Source organism: Kryptolebias marmoratus, linkage group LG9 (assembly GCF_001649575.2).
Source record: "Kryptolebias marmoratus isolate JLee-2015 linkage group LG9, ASM164957v2, whole genome shotgun sequence".
NCBI classification, from domain to species: Eukaryota; Metazoa; Chordata; class Actinopteri; order Cyprinodontiformes; family Rivulidae; genus Kryptolebias; species Kryptolebias marmoratus.
The window spans coordinates 20,484,909-20,507,927 of NC_051438.1; the positions used below are offsets into that span (position 1 = coordinate 20,484,909).

General features: G+C 38.8%; 3 protein-coding genes across 4 annotated transcripts in view; all 3 read right to left on the reverse strand.

Moving 5' to 3' along the window:
- Nucleotides 1-6: 6 nt before the first annotated feature.
- Nucleotides 7-4,859, reverse strand: chic1 (cysteine-rich hydrophobic domain 1). The gene is made up of 6 exons (XM_017408190.2): nucleotides 4,708-4,859; nucleotides 2,831-2,885; nucleotides 1,753-1,908; nucleotides 1,384-1,440; nucleotides 887-946; nucleotides 7-168 (listed from the first exon to the last, which is right to left on the reverse strand). Exons 1-6 carry the CDS (start codon nucleotides 4,851-4,853, stop codon nucleotides 118-120), a joined length of 525 nt encoding a protein of 174 aa, XP_017263679.1. The 5' UTR covers nucleotides 4,854-4,859; the 3' UTR covers nucleotides 7-117.
- Nucleotides 4,860-6,394: 1,535 nt separating this feature from the next.
- On the reverse strand, nucleotides 6,395-10,322 carry cdx4 (caudal type homeobox 4). The gene is made up of 3 exons (XM_017408212.3): nucleotides 9,375-10,322; nucleotides 8,127-8,272; nucleotides 6,395-7,141 (listed from the first exon to the last, which is right to left on the reverse strand). The coding sequence occupies exons 1-3, from the start codon at nucleotides 9,808-9,810 to the stop codon at nucleotides 6,905-6,907; spliced, it is 819 nt and encodes a 272-aa protein (XP_017263701.1). The 5' UTR covers nucleotides 9,811-10,322; the 3' UTR covers nucleotides 6,395-6,904.
- A 9,444-nt stretch (nucleotides 10,323-19,766) lies between these two features.
- The window catches only part of kdrl (kinase insert domain receptor like), a 44,870-nt gene continuing 41,617 nt past the window's right edge, over nucleotides 19,767-23,019 (reverse strand). For both annotated transcript variants that reach the window (XM_037977416.1, XM_017408473.3), the window contains exon 30: nucleotides 19,767-21,661. In XM_037977416.1, coding sequence (XP_037833344.1) covers nucleotides 21,481-21,661 — 181 coding nt within the window. In that variant the 3' untranslated portion in view covers nucleotides 19,767-21,480. The remainder of the gene's footprint in view (nucleotides 21,662-23,019) is intronic.

Sequence of the window (23,019 nt, forward strand, 5' to 3'; positions counted from 1 at the left end):
GGTACGGGGCGGGGTTGTCACGAGAGACGTCGGTGCAGACCCTTATTCCAACATACTGTATATACAAGGCACTAAGGAGAGGATTCAAGGGCCACACGTCCTGTCCGATAACAGTCCTCAGTCTGGTCGGAATATAGGATATTTAGGTAGGAATTCTATAAGAATCACCTGCAGACGGAAAACACAGAAGGTTCAGACTTTCAGGACATCAGCACAATGTTTACACCTAATGTTCAAACACTGACACTGAAAAATAAAGACTTTATTCTGAGACCTAAAAAAACACTCAAACATTTCATTTTTAGTAGCCATTTTCCTGCTAATAAGTGTCATTTAAATAAATCAATATAATGTCTGTAAATGTCTTTTTATTGAATTATTGCAGAGCTGATTTATGAATTTCATCTGTTTTAACTTTATTTACACAACAAAAATAGAACAAAATAATAAAACTAAAATGACTTATTAAATATTATCTACCTGTTTATAACAACATATGTCCCACCGCCTTTCATGTCAGAGATTTTAATTTTATCGGGAAACTGTTGGGAGTTTTAGGCTTTTGGGAGAAATCTTTAAAATAACTTATTTATGCGAGATTGAACGGAATATTTCAAGTTGACCTGCGATCTGTTTGCACTTGGAGTATGTTGGGAACGACTCTCAGCTACTACCACCCCAAACTTTAGCTCAGTGTCTGTAAAACTGACTGAGTTATAGACAGTTAGCTGGGAAGTTGATACTTTTTTTCTGTATATTTTTCTGTAGTACATATTTTAAAACCTCCTTGGCTCGTAAGATCCCACGTCAGGCATTTTTGCTTTCAATTCTGCTAAAAAACTAAAATAAAGTGTGATAAAACCCTTTGTTGTGGCTGTATACTCACATATTCCATCATGTTGCTGCTTTCACATTTTCTTTTACTGAGCTTCCAGTGCAGCCCGAGCTAGAGGGACAACAGAAGACAATGAATGAGCGCTTCGGCTCACTCCTGAACAGAAACAAAGACACGCCCACTCGCAAAGAAAAGAAAATCTGTCTGAGATCTCCCCTTTAGCGTCGGGGGTGGAAGGGGGGGATCTGACAGCAGGACCGTCTGGTCTCACAGAGGTCAAACTGTGGCCAGACACCCCGAAGAGCTTCCTTTATATCGTCGCACGGCTACTAGCTGTAATTTGTTGCTGCGAGACAAAACAAAATTAACACAGCCTTTTTACTGCTGACCTCTGGATCTGTCTCAAAGAAGCTTTGAGGATCTTATGTGGCAGGTTGGAGTTTCCAGAGCAGACTAACGATCGTTGTCCATCAGCTCACGCCTCACACCGACAGACAAATGAAACACTTTCACACAGGAGCTCATACTCAATCTGAAGTATTCCTTACCTTATGGTATAATCTGTTATTCTCCCACTCTAACAGCTTCTGGATCGACCGTCTTGTCTTTTAAAAGAAAGAAAAGAAAAAAAAACACTTTAAATAAGTTTATTATAGAAGCAAAACACTCATAACTCTAAGATACAAACAGGTAAAAGTGACCAGCCCCAGTTTTAGGATTTATGGACTGAACTCCCAATTTACCAGCCAGTAATTTCCACTTTGTTGTCAGTAATGGTGAGCGGTAACACAACCTTTTAAATGACAAACCCTTGAGCTGGGAAGGAGTGCACTGAGCCACAAACGGAGCTGCCATAATGGCCCGGAATAATCACCTGCCGATGTAAGGGAGAGTTAAACGAGAGGCCTGAGACTTACTCTCTTGTTGAGGCAGATTACAGGCCATAGACTGCAGCCAACTGTGCAGCAACAACACAGGCAGCCGCAGAGAAGCCACTTCACGTTCACTGGCAGGTTCTTCTTCAGACAAGCGTTCACCCTGCTGATGCTGGTTTTGAATTCCTCCGGCGCTACCTAAAGCGGGACGGCAAAGCGAGGGGAGAAAACGTAAGACAACAAGGCAGCGCGAGTGGTTCTGGGTGTCAACTGTTCGAAAAGGAGGCAGGAGCGGAGGGATCAAAGAGCTGCGGGAAAACCAAAAGGGAGATATTTGCTGTCCAGAGATGAGATCTCCTAACTCTACACCCCTGACTTGCCACCCGAGCTCCAGACTGTTCAAGGCGAGGAGGGAGTCAAAGGAGAGATAAGCTCAGTGCCTGTGGCAGCGCTGGCCAAACAACTTGAATGAATGCTCATTCCTCACCGAGTCTGTACGCCATAAAACGGGGGTCGTAATCTTTTATGACAGGATGCAAAGGTCTCTTTGCAAACAGCCAAAGAGCTCAGAATAAAGCCCAGCAGGGTCTGATCTGCACCCTTCAATCATCATAATTGTGACCTCATCCATCACATGTCACCCTGGGTCACAATGCTGAAAGTACTTTTTATTGCCCCACACTTCCCTCGGCCCGCTCTCACCCCCGCAGCCTTTTTGTGTTTCTGCGTCCGACCCAGGAAGCTTCCCTTTCTTGTCTGCGGCAGAGTCCTCATTTTCATTCTTTTATCACCTGGCGCTGGACCCTCCGAAACACTGGGGCCAGCCGAGCCCCCTATACAAAGCTTACTCATTTACAGAGCTGGACGGCGGCACATTCAGGCTCTTTTTTTTTTTTTACGCAATGTGTGGCACGTTGCTTATAATGCATCTCCATCAGATCAAACCCACTCAGGGAAGTCTGAATGGGATAGTTTGGGGAAGTTGGGGCTGTTAAAGGACCAGCAGAACAAAAGAATCACGGGAGCTTTGATTGCTTGATTCTTCCTGCAAGGATTTGAACGGGAAGTATCCAGTAAGGCTGAAAATGTAGGAAAATTAAAAATAAAAAAACAGTTTTACCTTTCCTGTGAGAACAGAGGGGAATTCTGTGTCAAATCTGTTGCTCAGTCCAAACCTAGGAGGACAAAAAAGGACAAACATTTAATATGGTAATAGTTTTTCTTCTAAATTCTAATGTAACAACACAAAAGATGAGAACAAACTTAAGTCTGAAGCAGCCCTTCTGGATGCTCACTTCAATGTAGATTATTTTAATTTAGTTTGAAGGAATAAATAAATCAGACACAGCGTCTTTTCCTCATCAGTTCTGTGTGAACGCTCCCTTTAATAAAACAGCTGGGCATTATTATCTTTACATTTAAATTATTATTTACACAAGACAGAAAAAGAAATGTGTAACATTTTTAAAACATTCCAGAATAAGAGTCCTCCAAAATAGACTAGAGAAACTTGAAATCAAACGTTTTTATGATTAATATAACCAACACCAACAAAGTCATGTGATACTTTGTGTTTAGTTTTGTTTGTTTCGATTAAAATCAAACAACCATTAAAGACAAAGGTGAGAGGAAGTTTCTAAACCTACATAAAGCATCATTGCCTGTGTTGAAGCAGTCCTGTACTGTAGTGTGCTAATTATCGCCCATCTCTGCATGTGTCCATGTGTCTGTTAGCAAAATATCTCATGAAACTTGCAGAGAAGTAATCATTGGATGTCCATCTAAAACTCAAAAATGTTTGGAGTCAACCTGATTCAAGATGGCCACCACAGCTCACTGACCTTCAAAATCACAGAAATGGCTACAGTTCGAAAAATTTTAAAGGCAGTGTGCTAAAAATTCAGCGTGGTAGTAGCTGAGAGTCATCCTCGACACATCATCTGACGATACCGCATGTCAGGAAGCGAAGGACGACGTTGTTCTCAAGGTTTGACCCAAAAACGCCATCATTTCTCAGCATGAGATGACCTCAGTTTTAAACTCTGGCATGAGCGGCGACGGGCGATATGCATTCCCCTCAAGGAATTTTAGGCCTTTATTTTAAATAAAAGCATGTACGCATGAGACAGTGAATAAAAACACAGTTACAAAGCTTTTACACTGATAGTCCAGCTTGTATTCAGCAAGTCTATCTGGACTGAAGTTTGATATTTACTTAATATAGTTAAGTATCATCACCACTTTACTTATTTTTTGTACAAACTAGTGTTAATATTCCCATCTTTACAAGAGGAAGATGGTTATTAAATGTTGAACAAAAGAGATGGCAGACAGGGGTGTGTCTTCTGTTTGTTTTTGTTATATGAACAAATCTGTGCCTTTAGTCACAGTGCTTATTATGGGATTGTGGTCTCAGATGTCTGCTCCCTAACTTCCCCCCTGTCAAGTTGAAGAAAGGGACTCGGCTTTTCCTGCCGAAGATGAAGATGAAGGTGGCGATTTAACATGCTTTAAGCTTCATGTCCTTGAAATGACAACCACCCCGGTGAAGGGAACGGGTCTCCGTCCATCCCAGAGGGGCTGACCTTCACGTGTAAACAATGCTGAAACTTGTTAAAATGTAATACAGGCGTGTAACACCGGGATCAAGGCGGTGGCACTGATAAGGCGGCTGATAAACATTAGGAGGACGGGCGGAGATAAGACCCCTGGCTATCGGTTAAACTCATGTAAACACAACTAACGTGAATATCGACTGCTAGCAGAAACGTTTACGGTTGCCATGGGGACGACAGACGGTTACTTTTAGGTTATCCGGTGTAGTTCAGAAAAATAATTACAGCCCCGACTTGACGGGCGTCTTGACTGTCTGTGTTATTGTTGTTATTTTCTTTTACGTTAGCTCACAGGTTAGCATTAGCTAAACGGGGCTAAGAAAAACAAAGCGACCCCCCCCTTTCGGGGACAAACAGAAACTACGGACGCAGTTCTGCTTACACGGTGATGTGCCCGGCCCCTCGCATGACCACGGGCTCCGGGCAGTATCTGGGCAAGTTCTCCTCGCTCACTACGTGCTCATCCTCCTCGTCTTCTAACTCATAAATGGTATCAAAGTCCGACATGTTGGGGAGTAAGACGCTCATGACGTATCCTGCGCGCCTGCGCACTGACGCGAGAGAAGAGCAGCGCGTTTTATGGCAGGCCGTTGTTACATATAATTAAGACTCGTTTCTAGTTCCAATCATTTTTTTTAATTAAAAAAAATCATCATTTTTCTTTAATTATCATTTTTTTAATTAAAAAAAATGATGTTAATTAAAGGCACTTTTTTTTCTTAAAGGACTGCATATTGTGCACCTTTCATGACAGTGTTTTGGTCAAACCTTGAAAAAAATGTGTTAAATAGAATCTTGTGGTGAAATGTCACAATCAGTTTGTAAAGAGCCATAAACACATCAATTTTTGCAAAATGACTGAGTTACAGTCATTTCTGTGTTGGCTAATGTCCTTTAGCTGTGGCAGCCATCTTGAATTGTATTGAATTTAATTTTAACTAGTAAGAAAGTCACTTTAACTAATTTAATTCGACAGTTAAAAAGTGTTTTTTGCCCATGTGTATGTGTGTCTGTGAGCAAAATATCTAATGAACCACTGCCCAGATTTGAATGAAATGATCAGAAAGCAATTATTTGATGTACATCTACGATTGATTACCTTTTGGAGTCAGCCAGATTACAGCCAACTCACTCAAAAAACAAAAATGGCTTTAATTCAGTCAATTTTACAGATATCGAGCTAAAGAAATCTGGTGTGGTAGTAGCTGAGACTGACCCACAGCACATGTTCTGAGCTCTGACAGAAAGTAAAAGATCCTAGTTCAAAAGATTGTTCATTTTCAGTTTCGAGTCAACTCTGTCTGTCTGTTAGCAAAATATTTTGTGAGCCACTGGACGAATTTGAATGAAACTCTCAGGAAATGATCATTGGATATACGTCTACAACTGATTACCTTTCAGAGCCAACCCGATATGAAATTACCGCTGCAGCTATCTGATCTTAGGAAACACACAAAAAGCTATATTTTAGTCGATTTTACATATACTGAGCTGAACTTTGGTGTGGTAGTAGCTGAGAGGCATTCACAACACATACTCTGAACATGACATGTCGTGATAGTGTTTGAGATTGTGTTTTAACCTTTTCAAGAGTTGACCAAAACATTTCTCAACATCAGACGACCTTACTGTAAAACTCTGGCATGAAAGGCGGCACCCGAAGAACGCGAGGCCTTTAATTACTGTTGACTATCAGGAGCACAAAACACACGAATAAGAAAAAAAAAGTTATATCTCTTCTTCTACAGGGAGAATATTTGAAATGTGAGAACTGAACGAAAGGACGTTCTGCTTTGTCGAACCTAAAGCCGACTGTTATATGACATATCCGCTTGCCGTATAGGTGGAGCGGGTCTCTAATCATCCCGCAGAGCTGAAGGTGTCTGATCACAGCGAGACATGACAGATAGGGAGGAAGACTCTGGTACAGCTGTGACAGACCGACTTCCGCCACTCAGGGATGATAAACAAACCCTTTCAGAGCCTATATGGACGCAGGTCAACGCAAAAAAAAAGTTGGAACAAACAATATTACCCAATAAAAGTGGTCCTAAAAACCAGCTTCAGGCCATCACCTGTCCATTCAGTCTGCAAAAAACCCTTTTCACAGCCTCAAAAAATTAAAATGACAAGTAAACTACAAAACACACTTTATTTACACTTATAAAGAAACCATTATTTTACCAGTACCAGCTGCTTTTATGCACAAAATTGTGCTGAAAACATGTAAATGATTTGTCAAGTAAACTTTGGTTCAGCTCCATCTTATCCGATTTCTCCCCCCCTAATTTTATTCACAAACACATACGCTTTATCACATACAAAACCAAATATTTATATCTTATAAACTCACAAACAATTTAAAGCTTTCAACATTTCACCCCTTTCATTAGAACTATTCTATAAAAAGCACTATTTGAAGAGCCTCCAGCATTTTGTTGCTATAAATCAAATCTGCAGCCTCGTGAGTTCGGATCCTTTGTTTTTCATCATTATTTTTTTTATTTTGCTGCGTGTCAAGTGTTCTGTCAGCGTGTTGGGAGTGCTCAGTTTGGAGAGGAGGTCCACGTGAACGTTTTTCACAGAGTATGTTCACTTTTCACTTGTATGTTCCTGATGGACGGCAGGGTGTTCATTCCCTGAGGGAGGTACAGAGAGCTGTGGATCTCCGTGGGGCTCAGAGAGCCCGGGACCGGCAGAGGGCTGACAGAACCAGGGTCACTGTGGACGGAACCGCTGCTGCCGTCCGACTGGCCCATCTTCTTCTTGATCAGCTTCCTCTCCTTGGCTCTGCGGTTCTGGAACCAGATTTTCACCTGAAAAAAAGAACAGAAAAAGGAAACTGAATGGTGATTTTTTAAACTTTCTAAATGTTTTGGTTTTTAATAAATAAAACCTACGACATGAGAGAATATTTGTTGCAAATGTTCTTAATGCTTTTCCCAGTTTTGACTAAATAAAACAAAACTAACTACTTGAATAAATAAATAATTAAACTTCTGCATGAGCAACAAATAAACAATAATTGCTCCTCTTCACGAAAAATTCAAATGCTTTTGTACCAAGGGATTAAAAAATAGAATTGAATTAAATAAAAAATAGCAAAATAAAATAAAATAAATAACAAAAAAACTAAATAAATAATTTCACAATACATTAAAAATAAAAAGCTCTGCAAAAGCAGCATATAAACAGTCAGTCTGAGTACTTTTTAAGGGGGAAAACTGTTCCAAAAGGCTTAAAAAAATTACCAAAGTAAAGTTTAAAAAATAATAAGATTAAACACAATGAAGAAGTAATTTAAATAAATTAAATTTAAACCATTAAACAGACAAACAAACAGCTCTACATAAACAACAAATAAAAAATAATTGCTGGTACTCTTCAGACAGGATTTAAATAGTTTTGGATCAAAGATTAAAAAATAAATATAACATAAAACCCTGCTGGGCTAAAAGACAAGATATTAATATTTTATTTATTTATATAATTTTACTTGTCTTATAGAGTACTAAGATAACTAAGAGGCATTTTTACCACATCATTTACCTAATAAACATTATTTTAGTAGCTTCTAAAATAATGTTTTTTTTTAATCTGCTCATTTAAACATCAAGATTAGAACAGAAAAACATTTATGCCTCAAACAGATTCTCAAGAAAATCTCCAGGATAGACTTAGAGCCACATAAAAACAGGATTTTCGGCCTGCCTGTTTGAGTTTTAATGCCAGCTTTAATTTATTTGTTTATTTATTTATCATAAATGTGAGCTGTAATTGTGGGGAAATGAAAAGTGTTACCTGTCTCTCGGACAGCCCCAGGTTGACAGCCAGCTCAGACTTCCTCCTGATGGTGATGTATCTGTTGAAGTGAAACTCCTTCTCCAGCTCCAGCCTCTGATGGTCCGTGTACACTACCCTGTATTTCTCCTTCGTTCTTGTTTTACCTGTTCGGGGCAGAAATAAATAAATAAATACAAGAAGCAAATCTCCTTCATTTTGTGTATTTCGTTTCATTCAGGGAAAGCTGTGTGTGAATCCAGGCGGCTGAACTGGGAGCTCCCCACCGAGCAGGCTGCGTGCCTTCATAAAATCCACATCTCTTTGATTCCACCCACAGATACGCAAATTGAGCTTTTTGATCTGGTTCGGATGGAAGTGAATTTCAAACATCCTCCTCTGACCAGTTATGGAGAAACACATAACAAAAGAGGCTGTNGGGGGGGGGAGACAAGAATGTAGAAAGTTTATTCTGCGTAAAATGCGGATATTTCTGAAAATGGGTTGAATTTGTTTAAATAATTCAACTTTTTTATATTTACGCAGAAAAAGGCAAACATATAAAGATGAGAAGGTTTGTAAAAGTCTCTGAATAGTCACCCTAATACGCTGAAAAGAGTAGAATCGTTAAAGGATAAAGCCGGAGTGTGTAGTTTGTTAAAGTTTGAGGTATTAGCTGTGAAAAAGTCACTCTTTCCGGTCATATAACTCTGGGAGAGGAAGGGAGGTTGGCGCATATCAAAGTGAGGAGGTGTTGAAAGCAGAGGCCGCGGCCTGGATATGACGGAGAGCACAAGGCACAACAAACAATGTAACACAGAACCTCACATCTCCAGGAATAATGACATTACCATCACAAGTGGGCATGGCGCCGATTCCTCTCACCTTTTTTAAATTAGGAGAGAATACAGGCTTCAGCTTTACTGTCAGCCATCAGTTATAAAACACAGAAACAGCCCAAAGACGCCTCGTTGTGATTCCTTTTAATATCTATTTTTATTTGTTTCTTTTTAGCCACTAATCTGATTTTAGGTTATTAAATATGGACAAGTCTAAAGTGTCACATAACCAACAACTCCTTCTAACGTTTATTCTGCTCCGTTTTTTTTTTAATCTATTTCCTCTTATTATTAAACTAAAATCGTTCATTTACATAATTTGTAAGGAGATTCTCGGTGCGTCTGCGTAAAATCCACATTCTTTGGCTCCGAGCACCGAAACTCGTCCTTCGCCTTAAACGGACCAAAGTTCCCCAGATGAAGGTCTCACCTGTGGAGGAAGACTGCGCGGTTTTACTCATCCACTGGTAGGAGCTGCGCCTCTCCCTGTCAGGGGAAAGCTGCGCAACAGAAACGTTATCCGGCGGCGGCTGCAGCACCGCGGTTCCGGGGGGGTGCATGTGGCTGTAATCTGGGGAACAGTACGGAACCGGTCCGGGAGACGAGTTGTTCATGGGGGGCGGGATAGCGTTAGGAGGTCCCAGACTATATGCGCCCCAGTCCTCTCTTGGCCCGCCGTATGAAGGGCCCCAACTGGGCCCGGACTGTGTGTGCGTATCCATATTTGGCACATGATGGTATCCGGTAAAGTCGGGGTACTGTGGCGTGGAAACGAAGTTCTGTGGAGGCAGATTGATGCTCGATCTTCTCACTGGTCCCTGGTGATACATGCCGCTTTCTTTATCCAGTAGATATCCAACGTACATGTTTCGAAGAAAGTTTTTTTTAATGTTCTTTCAGCAACAGAGGGTTACGGCGACATTATGACCCTGAAACTGTCAAAAAAAAAAAAAACAATTCCTGTGCGGTTTGTAGTCCAAACGGGTCCCCAAAGTGAAATAATTCCAGTCTATCTCCAGTCTCACATGATGTGTCTCAGTTGACAAGAAGCTAAAGGTCTACTAAGGCCTGCCTGACGTCAGCCAACTCCTCAACTCTCGTGGATTTGCATCCAAAAGAAAGTGACCAGTGCTGCTGGCCCAGCTGTCCCTTGCGCCTGTCCCGGAGCGCGTCATCATCTGACAGTGGGCCTATCCTGAGCACGAGCTCTCCGCTCCATGAATAAATTATCACCACGACCTATCAGCTGCACAAAGCAGCAATAAACTCAGGCTGCACGTCCCCAGACGCACACAGTAGGCCTGTGCGTAATTACGCACTGATTCATTTTTTATCACAAAGAACTTATTTCATGAAGAAAACTAAAAAACAAAACAACAACAACAACAAAATAAAAACACTTTCAATACAACTTAATGATGATGTGTGATTTTGAATCTCTTTAATTGTCACCCCTAAAATTAAACTCGGACAAACATAAAATCGGAAAAGTTTTAAATTCCTGTGGATGTGAAGCACTTTACTGTGGGAACCCAGCGCTTTGTGACCACGCTTCACACGTAAACCCCGACTTATTTGTTAAGATATTCACTTGTAAACGAGGTGCAAAGTATGAGAGACTTTTTTTCCTCTCTCTCTCTCTCTCTCTCTTTCGGATTCCGTTCACACCTCAAGGTCGCACTTCACAGCTAATTCCGGTTACAAGGAAACCCCTGCAGCCCCCCTCTGAGACAAACACTCCAGCTCTCCTCTGAAGAAACTACAATAAATCTGTTATTCCGTGGCTTCACCAAGGGCTGGGGTGCAGCTTTTACTTTATGCTTACATGCCTCAGATGATACATTTTGCAGGAAGTTCTGTGTAGGAACAACAACGAGTCAAAATTCAGCTTCAGGCCCAAGACTCTGAGTGAAAGTCTCCAAAGCATCTTTTTATTGACCACAAAATGTTTACGAGACAGTTAAACTGATGTGTAACACACTCAGTGAGCTGGAAGACAACAAATATCAGATCTAACAGAACAGAGCCACTTCTGCAGCTTCTTACGTTAAAGCTATTAAAGATTTTACTTACATTTTATAGACTAAACATGCTTTTTATGCATGTGATTTACACTTAGTACGATTACTCAAATAATTTAAAAAGTCACATCAGAGTTATGTGAGCTGTCAAATGAGCATTTTTTTAACCCAAATTAATGTTTTTGCTCTCACATTTTTTATTTAATTTATCAAACATATAGTTCTAGAAACACACTCGTTTCCAGTCATGCTTTGAGTCACATCAGAGCCTTCTTTGACCTGCAGAGTTCAGCAGGTCAAAGAACCACTGACGCCATCTTGTGAAAGTTTGCAAAACTGCGTTTAGTAAAAGGTTAAAGGACTTAAGTTTTTTTTTTTTTTTTTTACCTCAGGAGGTCAGCCTCCACCAACAGAAACATGGCGACATGCAACCTTCACCTGAGGATCAGCAGAAAAGTTCACTGAAGGGAGGAAAGAAAACAAACATGGTGTGAAGAGTTGTTTATAGAAGGAGAAAGTAGAGTGTTTGAGGACTGGTTCTGCTCCTGGAATCCAGTTAAATTAAACAATCTTACATAATTTATCATGGTGAGGCACCAACAAGTCCAACAAGTCTTCTCATTAGGGGACAATATATATATATAAAAAAAAAATCATTTTATTGTACTATTACACATAAACACTTACATTACAATACATGTAATATACATAAAACAGCTTTTTCTTAAGAATAAAAGAATAAGACCTTTGACCTTTGAAATAAATGAACAATAACACATTTTAATGAAACGTTTACCCCTATCTGAGGTGTCTCACACTTTTCATGGCGTTTATTTCTCTCACTACACATTTGTAACTATATAGCCATATATTTAGGTCTTTATGTTGTACTTTTCTTTGTAGAGCTTTTTGCAGCTCTTGGGTTTGTAAGTCATTTTAAAAATGCACATAATTGAATGCAGTTGCATGTTTTTGCAGCCTAGAAAGACTATTTTCCCACATTTTGTTTTGCCGCAGACTTCCTATTTTATTTCTTTCCATTTAATTTCATGCAGTCTAACGTGGAAATTCACAACAACAAAATGAATTCACAACATGAAGGTGGTTTAATGTTTTCAGTAAAATGAGTGAAGCAATTTAGTTTTTATTTTTGTAAAATATACCAACAGCAAAAGTCCTGAACCAACTTTTGTTGTTATTGTTCGGGTGTGTTTTCCTGAAGCAGTCTGTGTTTCTGCAGGAACTGGACTCCTCCACTAGATGGTGCTGTTGAGTTGTCTAAAGAGTTGTCCCAGGAGTTTATTGATGTATTTCTCTATGTGTTTGTTTGTTTGGTAACTTGTTTGTTTGCCCAAAACAGAATAAAGAAGAGCTTGCAAGTCACCAAAAGACACTGTTTTGTCCACTTAACTTTTTTATCCTTATGTCATTTAATTTCTTATTAATTTTATTTATAAAATGACTTCTTGACATTCATCAGGAACTCAGTTAACCTTCAATTCAAGGAGAAATTCAGGTATAATCTGCAGATATATATTTTTAAATTGTGTTTTTTGTATTATTAGACTTTTTCTCTTTGTGTTTTTACACCTAATGTTTCTCAAACCCCTTGGTTTTGTTCCTTGATATGTTCCTTGATATATTCCTTGATATATTTGTATGTGTTTTATAATTTTCCACAAACTGCTGGTAATTGAATCAACACATCTGCACCGAAAAGAAGCCTCTGGGAAGATGATTCTGGGTACTTTAGAGGATGTTTTGAAGGGTCAAGTTGGGTAATTTGTACCACAACAACAACAACAACCTGTTGTCTTCTCTGTGTGACTAATTTCCTGAAGTTATTAAGTCAGTGAGAACTTCCACTTGGATTTCAAACAATGTGTTCTTCTGATCTGTCTCTCATTTGCTTTCTGAAACTTACATATTCCTTTAATCTCCTGCTAATTTGGGTGCTGCTGGGATCTCTTCACTTCACTAAAGTGAAGATGGCTTCCTCCTTTCTGCCATGGTGCTGAGTGTCAACAAACAGAGAGCACCACTATCACATAAAAAGACAGGATTACATAAAAAGCACCTCCCTCCCCTCTCGAACTCTGCAGTGTTTCAGATCTAAACGAGTCAGAGGTCAAGCAGCCAAAAAATTCACAGATTTGACTGACGTGACCACAGCGTTTCTCTGGAGAAAACTGGACCATCTGCTGCTATTTTTAGCCTTACGCTGCCGACACACAGAGGCATGGGTGACGAGTTTAACATCTGTAATATAAAACATCTGTGGAGCAGGACGTCACAAACAAAGACCCGACGAACGTAGATACTGGCAGAAGAGCTGCAAAACGTACGCACACAATCACGCTTCCTTCATCCAACTGCTTTTAATTTAGTTAGATAACACTGTTCATCGCTTTTCATCGACCTTTAAACTAAATACCAGAAAGTTTTACCCACAAAGGGACTTCATACTTTAGTAAAACAAAGTGCAAAGTGAAAAAAAGGACATTCCCAATATAAGTTCATACAACCACTACAAATAGTTAGATTATCTTTGGTAAAGACTTAAAAGAATCTGCGACAAACTGTTTACTGGAAATATTTAACCGTAAAATATAATACAGCCTGGAACTTACCTGGTTTCTTCCTGATACAAACCATATAACATACCTGGTACTTACGTGATACTAACCTGGTACTTAGTATGTACTTAACATGTATGCACTTAGTACTTACATAGTATTTATTTAATACTTACAGAGTAAATACCTGGTTCTTGCCAGGTATGTAGCAAATACATACCTGGAACATAGCAGATACTTACCAGGTACTTACCTGGTACTTAGCAGGTACCTATGAGGCACATATCTGGTACTTTTGGGGTACATGCAGGTACATACATGGTGTTTAAATTGTGCATGCCTGGAACTAACAGGGTAAATATCAAGAACTTACCAGGTACCTATTTTGTAGCTATCTTGTTCTTAATGGGTACATACTTGGTACTTAAAGGGTAATTACCAGATACTTACGAGATATGTACTTGTACTCACTGGGTAAGTACTCAGTAAGTACCAAGTACTGTGTTTTTGTTTTCCTCCACTACTCCAACTAAAACACCAAAAACCTTCCAATAAAGTAATTTCTGCTCATCTTTCAGAAACAAGAAAAAATTCCCTTAATTGTTACATAAACAAGGTTGAAACGCATGTTTTAAATTTTCTAAAAGGAACCAGCAATTGTCTTTATAAATAACGTAAAACAGGCTTTTAAAAGGAAAATATTTGTTGAGGAATATTTGTTTTGAATGCAGATCGTTGCAGCCTAAAATAAACCGAAGTGCGAGTGTTGTTGATTAAATAAAAGATGGGCAGCTGTGGAACTCGTTCATGGAAGAAGTTTAATCAAAGCAACATTTTGTCTTTCTGTAAAATCGGTGTCTTGGTGGTTCTGTTAGTTCATTGACGTATTTGACCATGACAAACAAATTATCTGCAGACTTTTCCAATAAGAAGAGTCACAAGCTGTTCGGGAACCATTTCATAAGGATCCGCAGAGTTGCAGAAAGTGTAATATTGCTTTAAATGTGCTATTTATTCTGCTAAAATTAATAAATATTTAGGTTTAATAAAGTTTTTATTAGAAATCATGTTCTATTTTTCAAGGGAGCTTCTAAATGTGTTGGTTTGGCATGTTTATAGTGAAAAATGAAAGCAGAAAAACATCATAAAAATGGTTTTATTCATGATTTCCCCTCTTTCTCTGTTTCTCTGCTTCCTGGTTGTAATTAGAAAATGATTTAAATCAGATAAGACATCTTGAGATCATATCCTGCCTCTTTATGGTTCAGCGAGAGCCCACAAATATCTAAAACCAAACTTCAACTAGTTTCCAATTCAGAGCCCCACTCCATTGTTTACCTCCTCAGCGGGAGGTAGGAGGCGTACGGAGTGTTTGTGTACCAGCAGGGCCTGGGAAAAGAAGCTGCGACTACAGAGACGTAATTAATGTGAACACGATGGGTTTGTTTTGTTGTATGTCTGTCGTGTAACGCCGGTCCCTGTGCAGTTCTGCTGCTTCTGTTGGCCGCCCGGCTGCAAGGCGGCGCTCCATGTTCGGTTGAACACCAAACCTCCATGTTTGTCGCCTCCAGCGGTTTGTAAATGTGCAGCAGCGGCTGGTTGCTCCGTGCCCCTTTTCATCCGTGCTACATCCTATTGCACTGCAATTATGTGGCTGAAGTTGCCATAAATCAGCCATGAAACCCCCAAATAGTTTTACTGTTGGGTTTACTGATGTGTCAGCTTACCAAGGAAGCATTTTGGTTTCATCTTTTTAATGTTTTTCTAATGAAAACGCAAACTTTTGAACCCACATTTAAACGGAAGTAGTGATCCAAATGAGGTTGATGAGGTTTTGTACAAACAATAACCCTTTCTGTTGGATTGTCACCCAGTTTTACACGCATCTACTGATCTGAGTGGCACCTGACAGCTTCTGTGGTGCAACCGTCAGGTTTCAACTATTTCACTCGGGTGTCACTGATTTGAAAGCCTCCTTCACAGCTGGGCCTTAAAAGACTGTTTAAAATACAGAACTGAATAAAACAACATAGTAGGCTATTTATTTGGGCCAGACAAATGCACTAGACATTTATGAAAATATATAGTGTGCCGATAACTCCTTGAATGGTCTAAGATGGAAGAAATAGTTTCATTTGGACCGGATTGATGAGCTAAACGCTAGATCAAAATGGATTCCTAACAAAACTAAACTATATCTGCAAACTGAGGTTGTTTTAAGAGAAATCTATAACAAGTAAGATAATAATTGTTCATAACTTTTCCACAGACTTCTTTTCTATCCCTTTAGTTATGTCACCCATGAAGACTTTATTGATGCTGCTCGTGATGTAATTTATGTAATTTAAATTATTCAAGCTATTTTCCCCAATAATGCAGCTCCTTCATCATTAAAAATGTAACAAAACATATTTAACATGACTACGCAGCTGATGTGCTGCTTGTATATGTCTTTTCCCGACTGAAGCTCAAAAAATAGACTCTTTATTGAACTCAAATTAGCTCGACCTTTTTGCTTTGCTTGTTAAAGGTGGGATAAAGTTAATTGTTTTAAAGGGAACGTATCCAAACCGTTGTTCTGCATTTAGGTGACAGGAGGGACTGTGGCATGCCCACTATTCATCCTTGATGTGCAGGGGTCTGGGAATGTCATTGTTCGGGGGTTTCTGTGTTCAAGGGAGGAGTTTTATTCTTTCTTTCTTCCTCCTTTTTCATTCTTTGCGTGATTGTACTGTTTGATCAGAGACTCAGTATGATGGGATTTCAAGCTGTGTCACAGATGTTTTTATGGTCATAACTTCAGATGTTCCCTGAACTCATTAGCAGCTTTTTTTTTTTTTTTTGCTGATTAATGGAGTGTTTATGCAGCTCTGTTTGCTTTGGGAAGAAGCTGTGGAAGTGGTCAAAGGAAGGTCGGAGAGGGGGTTAAGAGGATTAAGAGTGCAATTGTTAAATGAGGAAAACAAAACTGTTTGTGCAGCCTGTGTGTAGGAGTGTGCGTGCGTGTGTGGCAGATACAAACAGGACATTCATTGAAACTAAAAGTTTTCTGAAATAATTTTGAAGGACGCCAAAGCAGCTACTGCCCAAAGTTTCAGCATTTTCATATTTCAAATGAAAACTAAGCCCCAATTTCGATGTATGAGCTGTTTAGGAAGAATCGAGAGAACCAAGATCAAAATAAATGTTATACATGCCAGAAGAGGCTCACTGTGGTCGCCACGGTATCCACACACCTACCTGTGTCTCTCACTCCCTGACAGCAAACCTAAGAGAGGCAGACAGAAACAGGCTAAAAATCAAGCCTCAAACAAGCAGCAGTAGCTGCACAAAATGGCATCTTGAATGAGTCTGGCTCCAAAAGTTGACCAGTTGTTGATGTACACCCAATGATTACTTTCCTCAGGTTTCATTAAAATCTGCTTAGTGGTTCTTAAGATATTTTGCTAACAGGCAGAGTTAATGGCAAATGTTTAAATAAAGATCTTGAACGATCTGTCAGTGCTCACGTATATGTTGGGGATTTTATGTCAGTATCTGTAAATTTGATTGACTTGCAGCTATTTTAGTGTTTGCTAAGTTTGAATATATGTGCCATCCTTCTTGCAACTTGTCCTGGATGAGATTTGGGAATTATTAGGGAGCTGACAACCATAGACTAAAACTAATAATTAATATTTTGTTCAGTCTGTTGAAGAGGTTTACCTAAAGGTGCTCAGCAGTCTGTTCTGACTGGGTCACATCACGTCGGCTGTTTCAGTCGGTTCAGTCGCTCACTGTCATGGTAAATGTCGAACCAAGTGTTGAACCAGATCAACACTGTATCTTTGCCTGAATAAATGATCGGGATTCATCCCTGCAGAGCTTTAACTCTGCATGAGGTGATTCTCAAACTTGTCCAAGTCTGGAAAAACACTGTGTGAAGGCCCACAAAGCACAAAAAGTACAACAATCGTAAATGCACCTCTCCCCTCCTAAGTCCTTCCGTTGTTTGTTTGCGTCGTGTATTCCTGAAATAGTCCACACAGGAAGTTGTTGACATGAGTTTAAATTTAATGTTCTACCTTTACCGTAAAGCCTGTGAGGACAAACAGGCGCAGCGAATGTGTGTGTGGACCCATCGGACACACCCAGCACCTTTGGCCAGGGGCCCCCATAGGAAGGCCCCGTGTGTGGCGCCCTCCGGTCGTGATCAGGATGATTAAGAGTTCCTTCCTCTCCAGCTCAGAGGGACATTGTCCCGGAGAACAGACAGACTGCCGACACCTTGTGACGGTCAGGAAGTGAGGGTTTCACCGTCTGAGGAGCAGGAGCTGACAGTACATTCTGATCTAAACAAAACTGAGTGGGAATAAATCAGATCTATTTGATTTACTGAATCAACGGGCTGAAGAATAGTCTCCTGACACACACACACACACACACACATGCACACACACACATTGTGCAAGAGATTTTAAGATAAAAACGAGTGGTCATGGGGGTGATTAACAGGATCATTGTCTGAGAGAAATTCTTGGTAGTTTTCCTTTTTTTGTTCTGTTTGGCTGTTGTCATAAAATTATAGGAAAGTTTATTAGGGAAGATAAATCGTTTTTTTCCCTTTAGGTATAAAATATGTGAAACTGTAAAACTCTATAGATGAAACAAATATCATATTTTACTGTAGACCACATAACAAAAGGTCGAAAAGAAACTTTGCGCTTTGTGGCTTCATTCAAAGCAGAGGATGATTTTTTTATTTATCAGTATTTAACAAACTTAAGATCCTGTTTTTTAGAAGTCTTTCAGAAAAAGATAAGGACATAAAATATATTTTTTTATCCATTATAGAAAGTTAAAAAATAAACCTGATGTGTGAATGTCTAAATGTTGCAGCTCATCATAATTTCCTCCTCACATCAACTTTGTCACTCTTTATGCCATTTTACAAACTTTTAACCCAAACTCCAAGAAAGCTGGAGGGATGGGAAAAACTATTTATTTTTAGAAAACTATGATTTTTCTTCAAAGGTACGATAACATCCATAGTTTTTATGGGTTTCTGTGCCCAGGAAGGAAAGAAAAGAAACAAAAACAAACTAACCCCATTGTATTTGTCCAACATTCTCTCAAAGAATAAAAACCATCAACATGAATTGTAATTTTTAGTTTTGTTTCACTTATAAAGTTCATTATTACACACAGAAATCTACAAATGTGGATTGAAGATCCTTCTCGATCTTATGAGCCACTAGAAGAGTGTGTTGGTGCATTTCTCTGCAGATACCTCACCCTTTGATGTTTTTATTTTTTACTGCCATCTTTGAAAGAAAAAGAGTCAAGACAATCAATGCACATTTGAAGGCCACAAAAACCTTGAAATTAGTTTTTCCTTCCTCTTGCAAAGAAAACCTTACCCGAGGATGCACTGTGATATTATTAAGGGTGATTCAATGCATAAGCATTAAAACAAAATGTGCAAATTATACATCAAAATGTGTGGATCGATTGGAAATTGACTGCTTTGACTTTTAGTAGTTGTATGTTGTACAATGACTCTTTTTTGGTGCATATACAAATTACAGATCAAAACGTAGAGATTTTTGTCTTATTTTCACCTGTTTTTTTCTTAAATACCTGCAGAATACAGAAAGTTTAGACCCAAGCTTCCACAGATTCAGCTATTATCTTCAAAACTGGAAGTAAAGGGTATTTTTAACTTATCACATTTCCTACATAAAACACATTAGACACAAACTCACCTGTGAGACCATCGGAGACATCTGCTGATCACAGTTCAAGAATTTTCAGAATCTGACTCCTAGTTTTTGCTCAGCGACTGTTTGTCTGAGTCTTTCTTTTTCAGTCTGTGTTCTCATCTGCGTCTCCTAAACTTGGCAGTCAGGGAGTGACAGACACAGGTGGGTGTGGTTACCATGGTGACCATACTGCGTCACTGGCAGCAGCTTTAATATTTCTTTTAAAACTTGGGATCTCCTTGTGATTCTCGCTGAGTTCATAGGTTTAAAATGTGGATTGTTTCAAAGTTAGGTTGGAATTTTGGGCACTCTTCAAAAGCAACAAAAATAAATTATTAAAACTGTGGCAGAAAGAAAATAATAAACTCTCAAATGGAGTAAAAATGTTTAAATCAGAAATGTTTATATAGAATTTTTACAATACCAGTGTAGTGACTACGAGAAATAGGAGATCGCTTTTCTTAAAAAAAAACAGACTCAAGACTGAATGAAACGTATAAATATCTAAATCTTTATTTATTTACTTCATACGCTCAGGTAACAGTGTTGGTAAGCATCATTCTTCTTTAAGACAAACTACTTACACTCCATGTGGTTTGTTTCTGTAACTTTTAGACTGATATTCATAAAATAATGAAATAAAATCCACATTTCTCTTGGCAGTCAGGTTAAAAAATGTATGGCAGCAGAGGCTGAAACTTAATATGTGAAACTTAAAGTTTATGACAAAATTGAAGAATGACACAGATGTTAAAAATGATATAATACAACAAATACTGCAAATGTTAATTTCCTATTATATATATATATATATATATATATATATATAAATATAAAAGTTAAATATGGCAAAAAATATAAAATCAGAAATCTTTGCAAAACTTGACCCACAAACATTGCCTCAATAAAATACGTAAAAAATGAGACTTGGTATAAAGAATCAGTGCATATTAATTTTTCCACAGAACAAAACACGAGTTCACTTTCACTTACAAATACTGTTTCTTTGTCTGTCTGCAGGGTGTGTGTGCTGAACGCATGCCTGAAGGTTTTGCACAGTGTTTTACAAACGAGGAGCTGTTGACGTCGAGGCGTTACCTGCTGAAACGTGCTGCAACGTGTTGTTGTAAATGTAACAGGCTGCTGCTAACTCATCCAGGACCAAAAAAAAAAAAAAAAGCTTAGCAAGAACAGCAAACTTTTCAGAGACTAACTCGCCCACCTGATCCTGTGGAGGCGGATTCCTGCATTTTAGCTATCAGTGAATACAGCAGCATGACGACCAGGAAGACTAAGCTGAAAAAAATCCTTTGGTTCGCTTTCAAACAGGAGTAAAAATGGACAAATGAAGGAATAAATGGCAGTGTTAACTGGATATATAAATACACAATTAATATCTGTCATGCTTACTGTAATAACCCGCTCCTACTCTAACTGCATCTGTACACAGAAAAATACACAAATCTGATTTTAGTCACTCTTCAGGTTAGACCGAACAAACAAAAAAATTAATTAAATAACATTTCTTGACCACTGAATTGACCGGAGAATGAGTGAAATGAAAGGAAAGTAAAACTGTCTTTAAGGTCAAGCTGTAGTGGTAAATCTGAACCCTGTTTCCTGCATTCACATGTGATTTTAACACTTCAACACTTTCAACCCTCTGAATCAACCTGAGTTTGTTGAACTTCATGAAATCACACAAGCACTAATCTCAAACATTTTTTTTAATCTGCTTGTGCTCTGAGCTGAGCAATCCTGCACCTTCACATGTTTAGATGCTGCCACAGATTTCTTATGAAATTACTCATTTATTTCTTCTTTTTTTTTAAAGTAACCACAAAAAAAACATAAATTTGAGCAATCCTTCCCTTCCTGCGTGCCACTCTTCTTCATACTCATCCCGAGTTGTTTGAATCGGTGCTAAAGTTGGAATGAATATTGTTTGTTTCACAGTATGTCAAAGAAATACCTGAGCCTGTTTTCAGCTGTGTCACAGTGAAGGTGGAACGGACCAGCAGCGTTTAAAAACGGGAAAAGAAGCAACAGTCCACAGGTTTCTCTTTTTGCCACGCAGTAGACTCTCTGGGCAGATGAGGTGGATTTGAGTCATGTCTTAAACCTCGTGCTTTCCTCTCAAGCGATGCTACAGAATGCTTTGGAGGAGAAAAAGCCGTCGCCCTCCATTTCTCTGAGGCTTAAACAGGAGGGGTGGAGTAGCGCACCACAGAGTTGTAGTCAGGCGGCGGGCTGTGACACTCCAGGCTGTCGTCCAGAGCCGAGTCGTCCAGACTGAAGTCTAAAGGAGGGACGGCGGGTGGGAACTTCTCCTCTGCGTCATTCAGCACCGACTCCTTGCTTTTACTCACCGCCTTCACCCTGAGAACCCACAGAGGAGCACGACTTAAACATGGAGACGAATGCTTTAAAATAAATGCATTTCATGGGGCAATGTGACGTGAACTAAAAATACAGAACATTCTGCAAGTGAAGCAACTAAAAACTGATTCTGAACATAATCATTAAAGTTTATCTTTTGTCTTTACAATCACAGATAAATTTTGCTGCAAATAAGTCGAACAATCAATGAGCTCATGTTTCATTTTAAACATTTTCAATTGCAAAATAATTCTTCACCATTAAAGTCAAATATTTTCAAGTTTAAACTTCTCAGACATTAAGGATGAGTTTCATTGACGAGTTACACAAACCATTATTCAAAAATGTGTTTCTCGTTTGTTTTTGTTTTTTATAAATTTCTGACAACTTACAGATGAATAATTCGCCACAAACTCAACTTTTAACATCGAACGCACTGGAGTAAAAAGTTTGAATGTAGAGAACTGACAAATCATCGGACCTGTGCTACAAACTTACTCTTATATGGATAAAATGCTTTAAAAAATTAAGTAATATGTCACAATGAGGATACCTATATAAATGATTTATTACTGCTTTATAAATAAGTTATCCATGAGTTTGTAAACACTTTATACATTTATAACCCACTAATCATACATTGAAGCATTCTCTCTATTTGTGACGATAATTTATTTAAGTTAATGTTATTTTATGCTAGTTTTTTCAGCTCATAGTGCTTATATGTAGGTAACTTACTGGCATGTTTGATATTTAAATACTGCAGATAAACATATAAATGTTAGGTCACTATTTGGCAGGAAACAAGACAGTATTAACCTTTTTATCTAATGAACTGTAACAGCCTTTTAATGGTTAATCAAGTGTTAATTTGTTTATTAGTAATTTCTAAGGGTGCCATTAGTGTAAAGTGGGACCAAAAGTGATAAAAATGTCTGTTTTTATTTATTTTTGCTTCATATCTTGATCAAGAAATAAAGCACAGGAACTATTTCTTTCTAAATTCTATAGAGAAGGATTTTTATGTTACTTGAACAGATTCAGAAAGCTTAAAATCATCAAAATCTAGAGTAAATTAGGTTCTTCAGCAGTGATGGTTGAACGAGTCGTACAGTTCATGCGTAAAATGCAGAACAGTCGGGTTTTTACAGCTCTCACAACAACAGCCTGCTCTCATGTGCTTTTAAAGGTTGCCCTTAAATACGAACAATAATCTGAAGCTTTTCTGCTTCGTTTGAGTCCCAGATTATGAGTAACTGAGTCTTATTGTCTCGGACGTTGCCATGGGTTTCCAAGGTTTTCTCCCTTGAGAGTGAAGGGTCAGTTCCCAGCAGGAAGAAGACGCGTCACTGTACTGG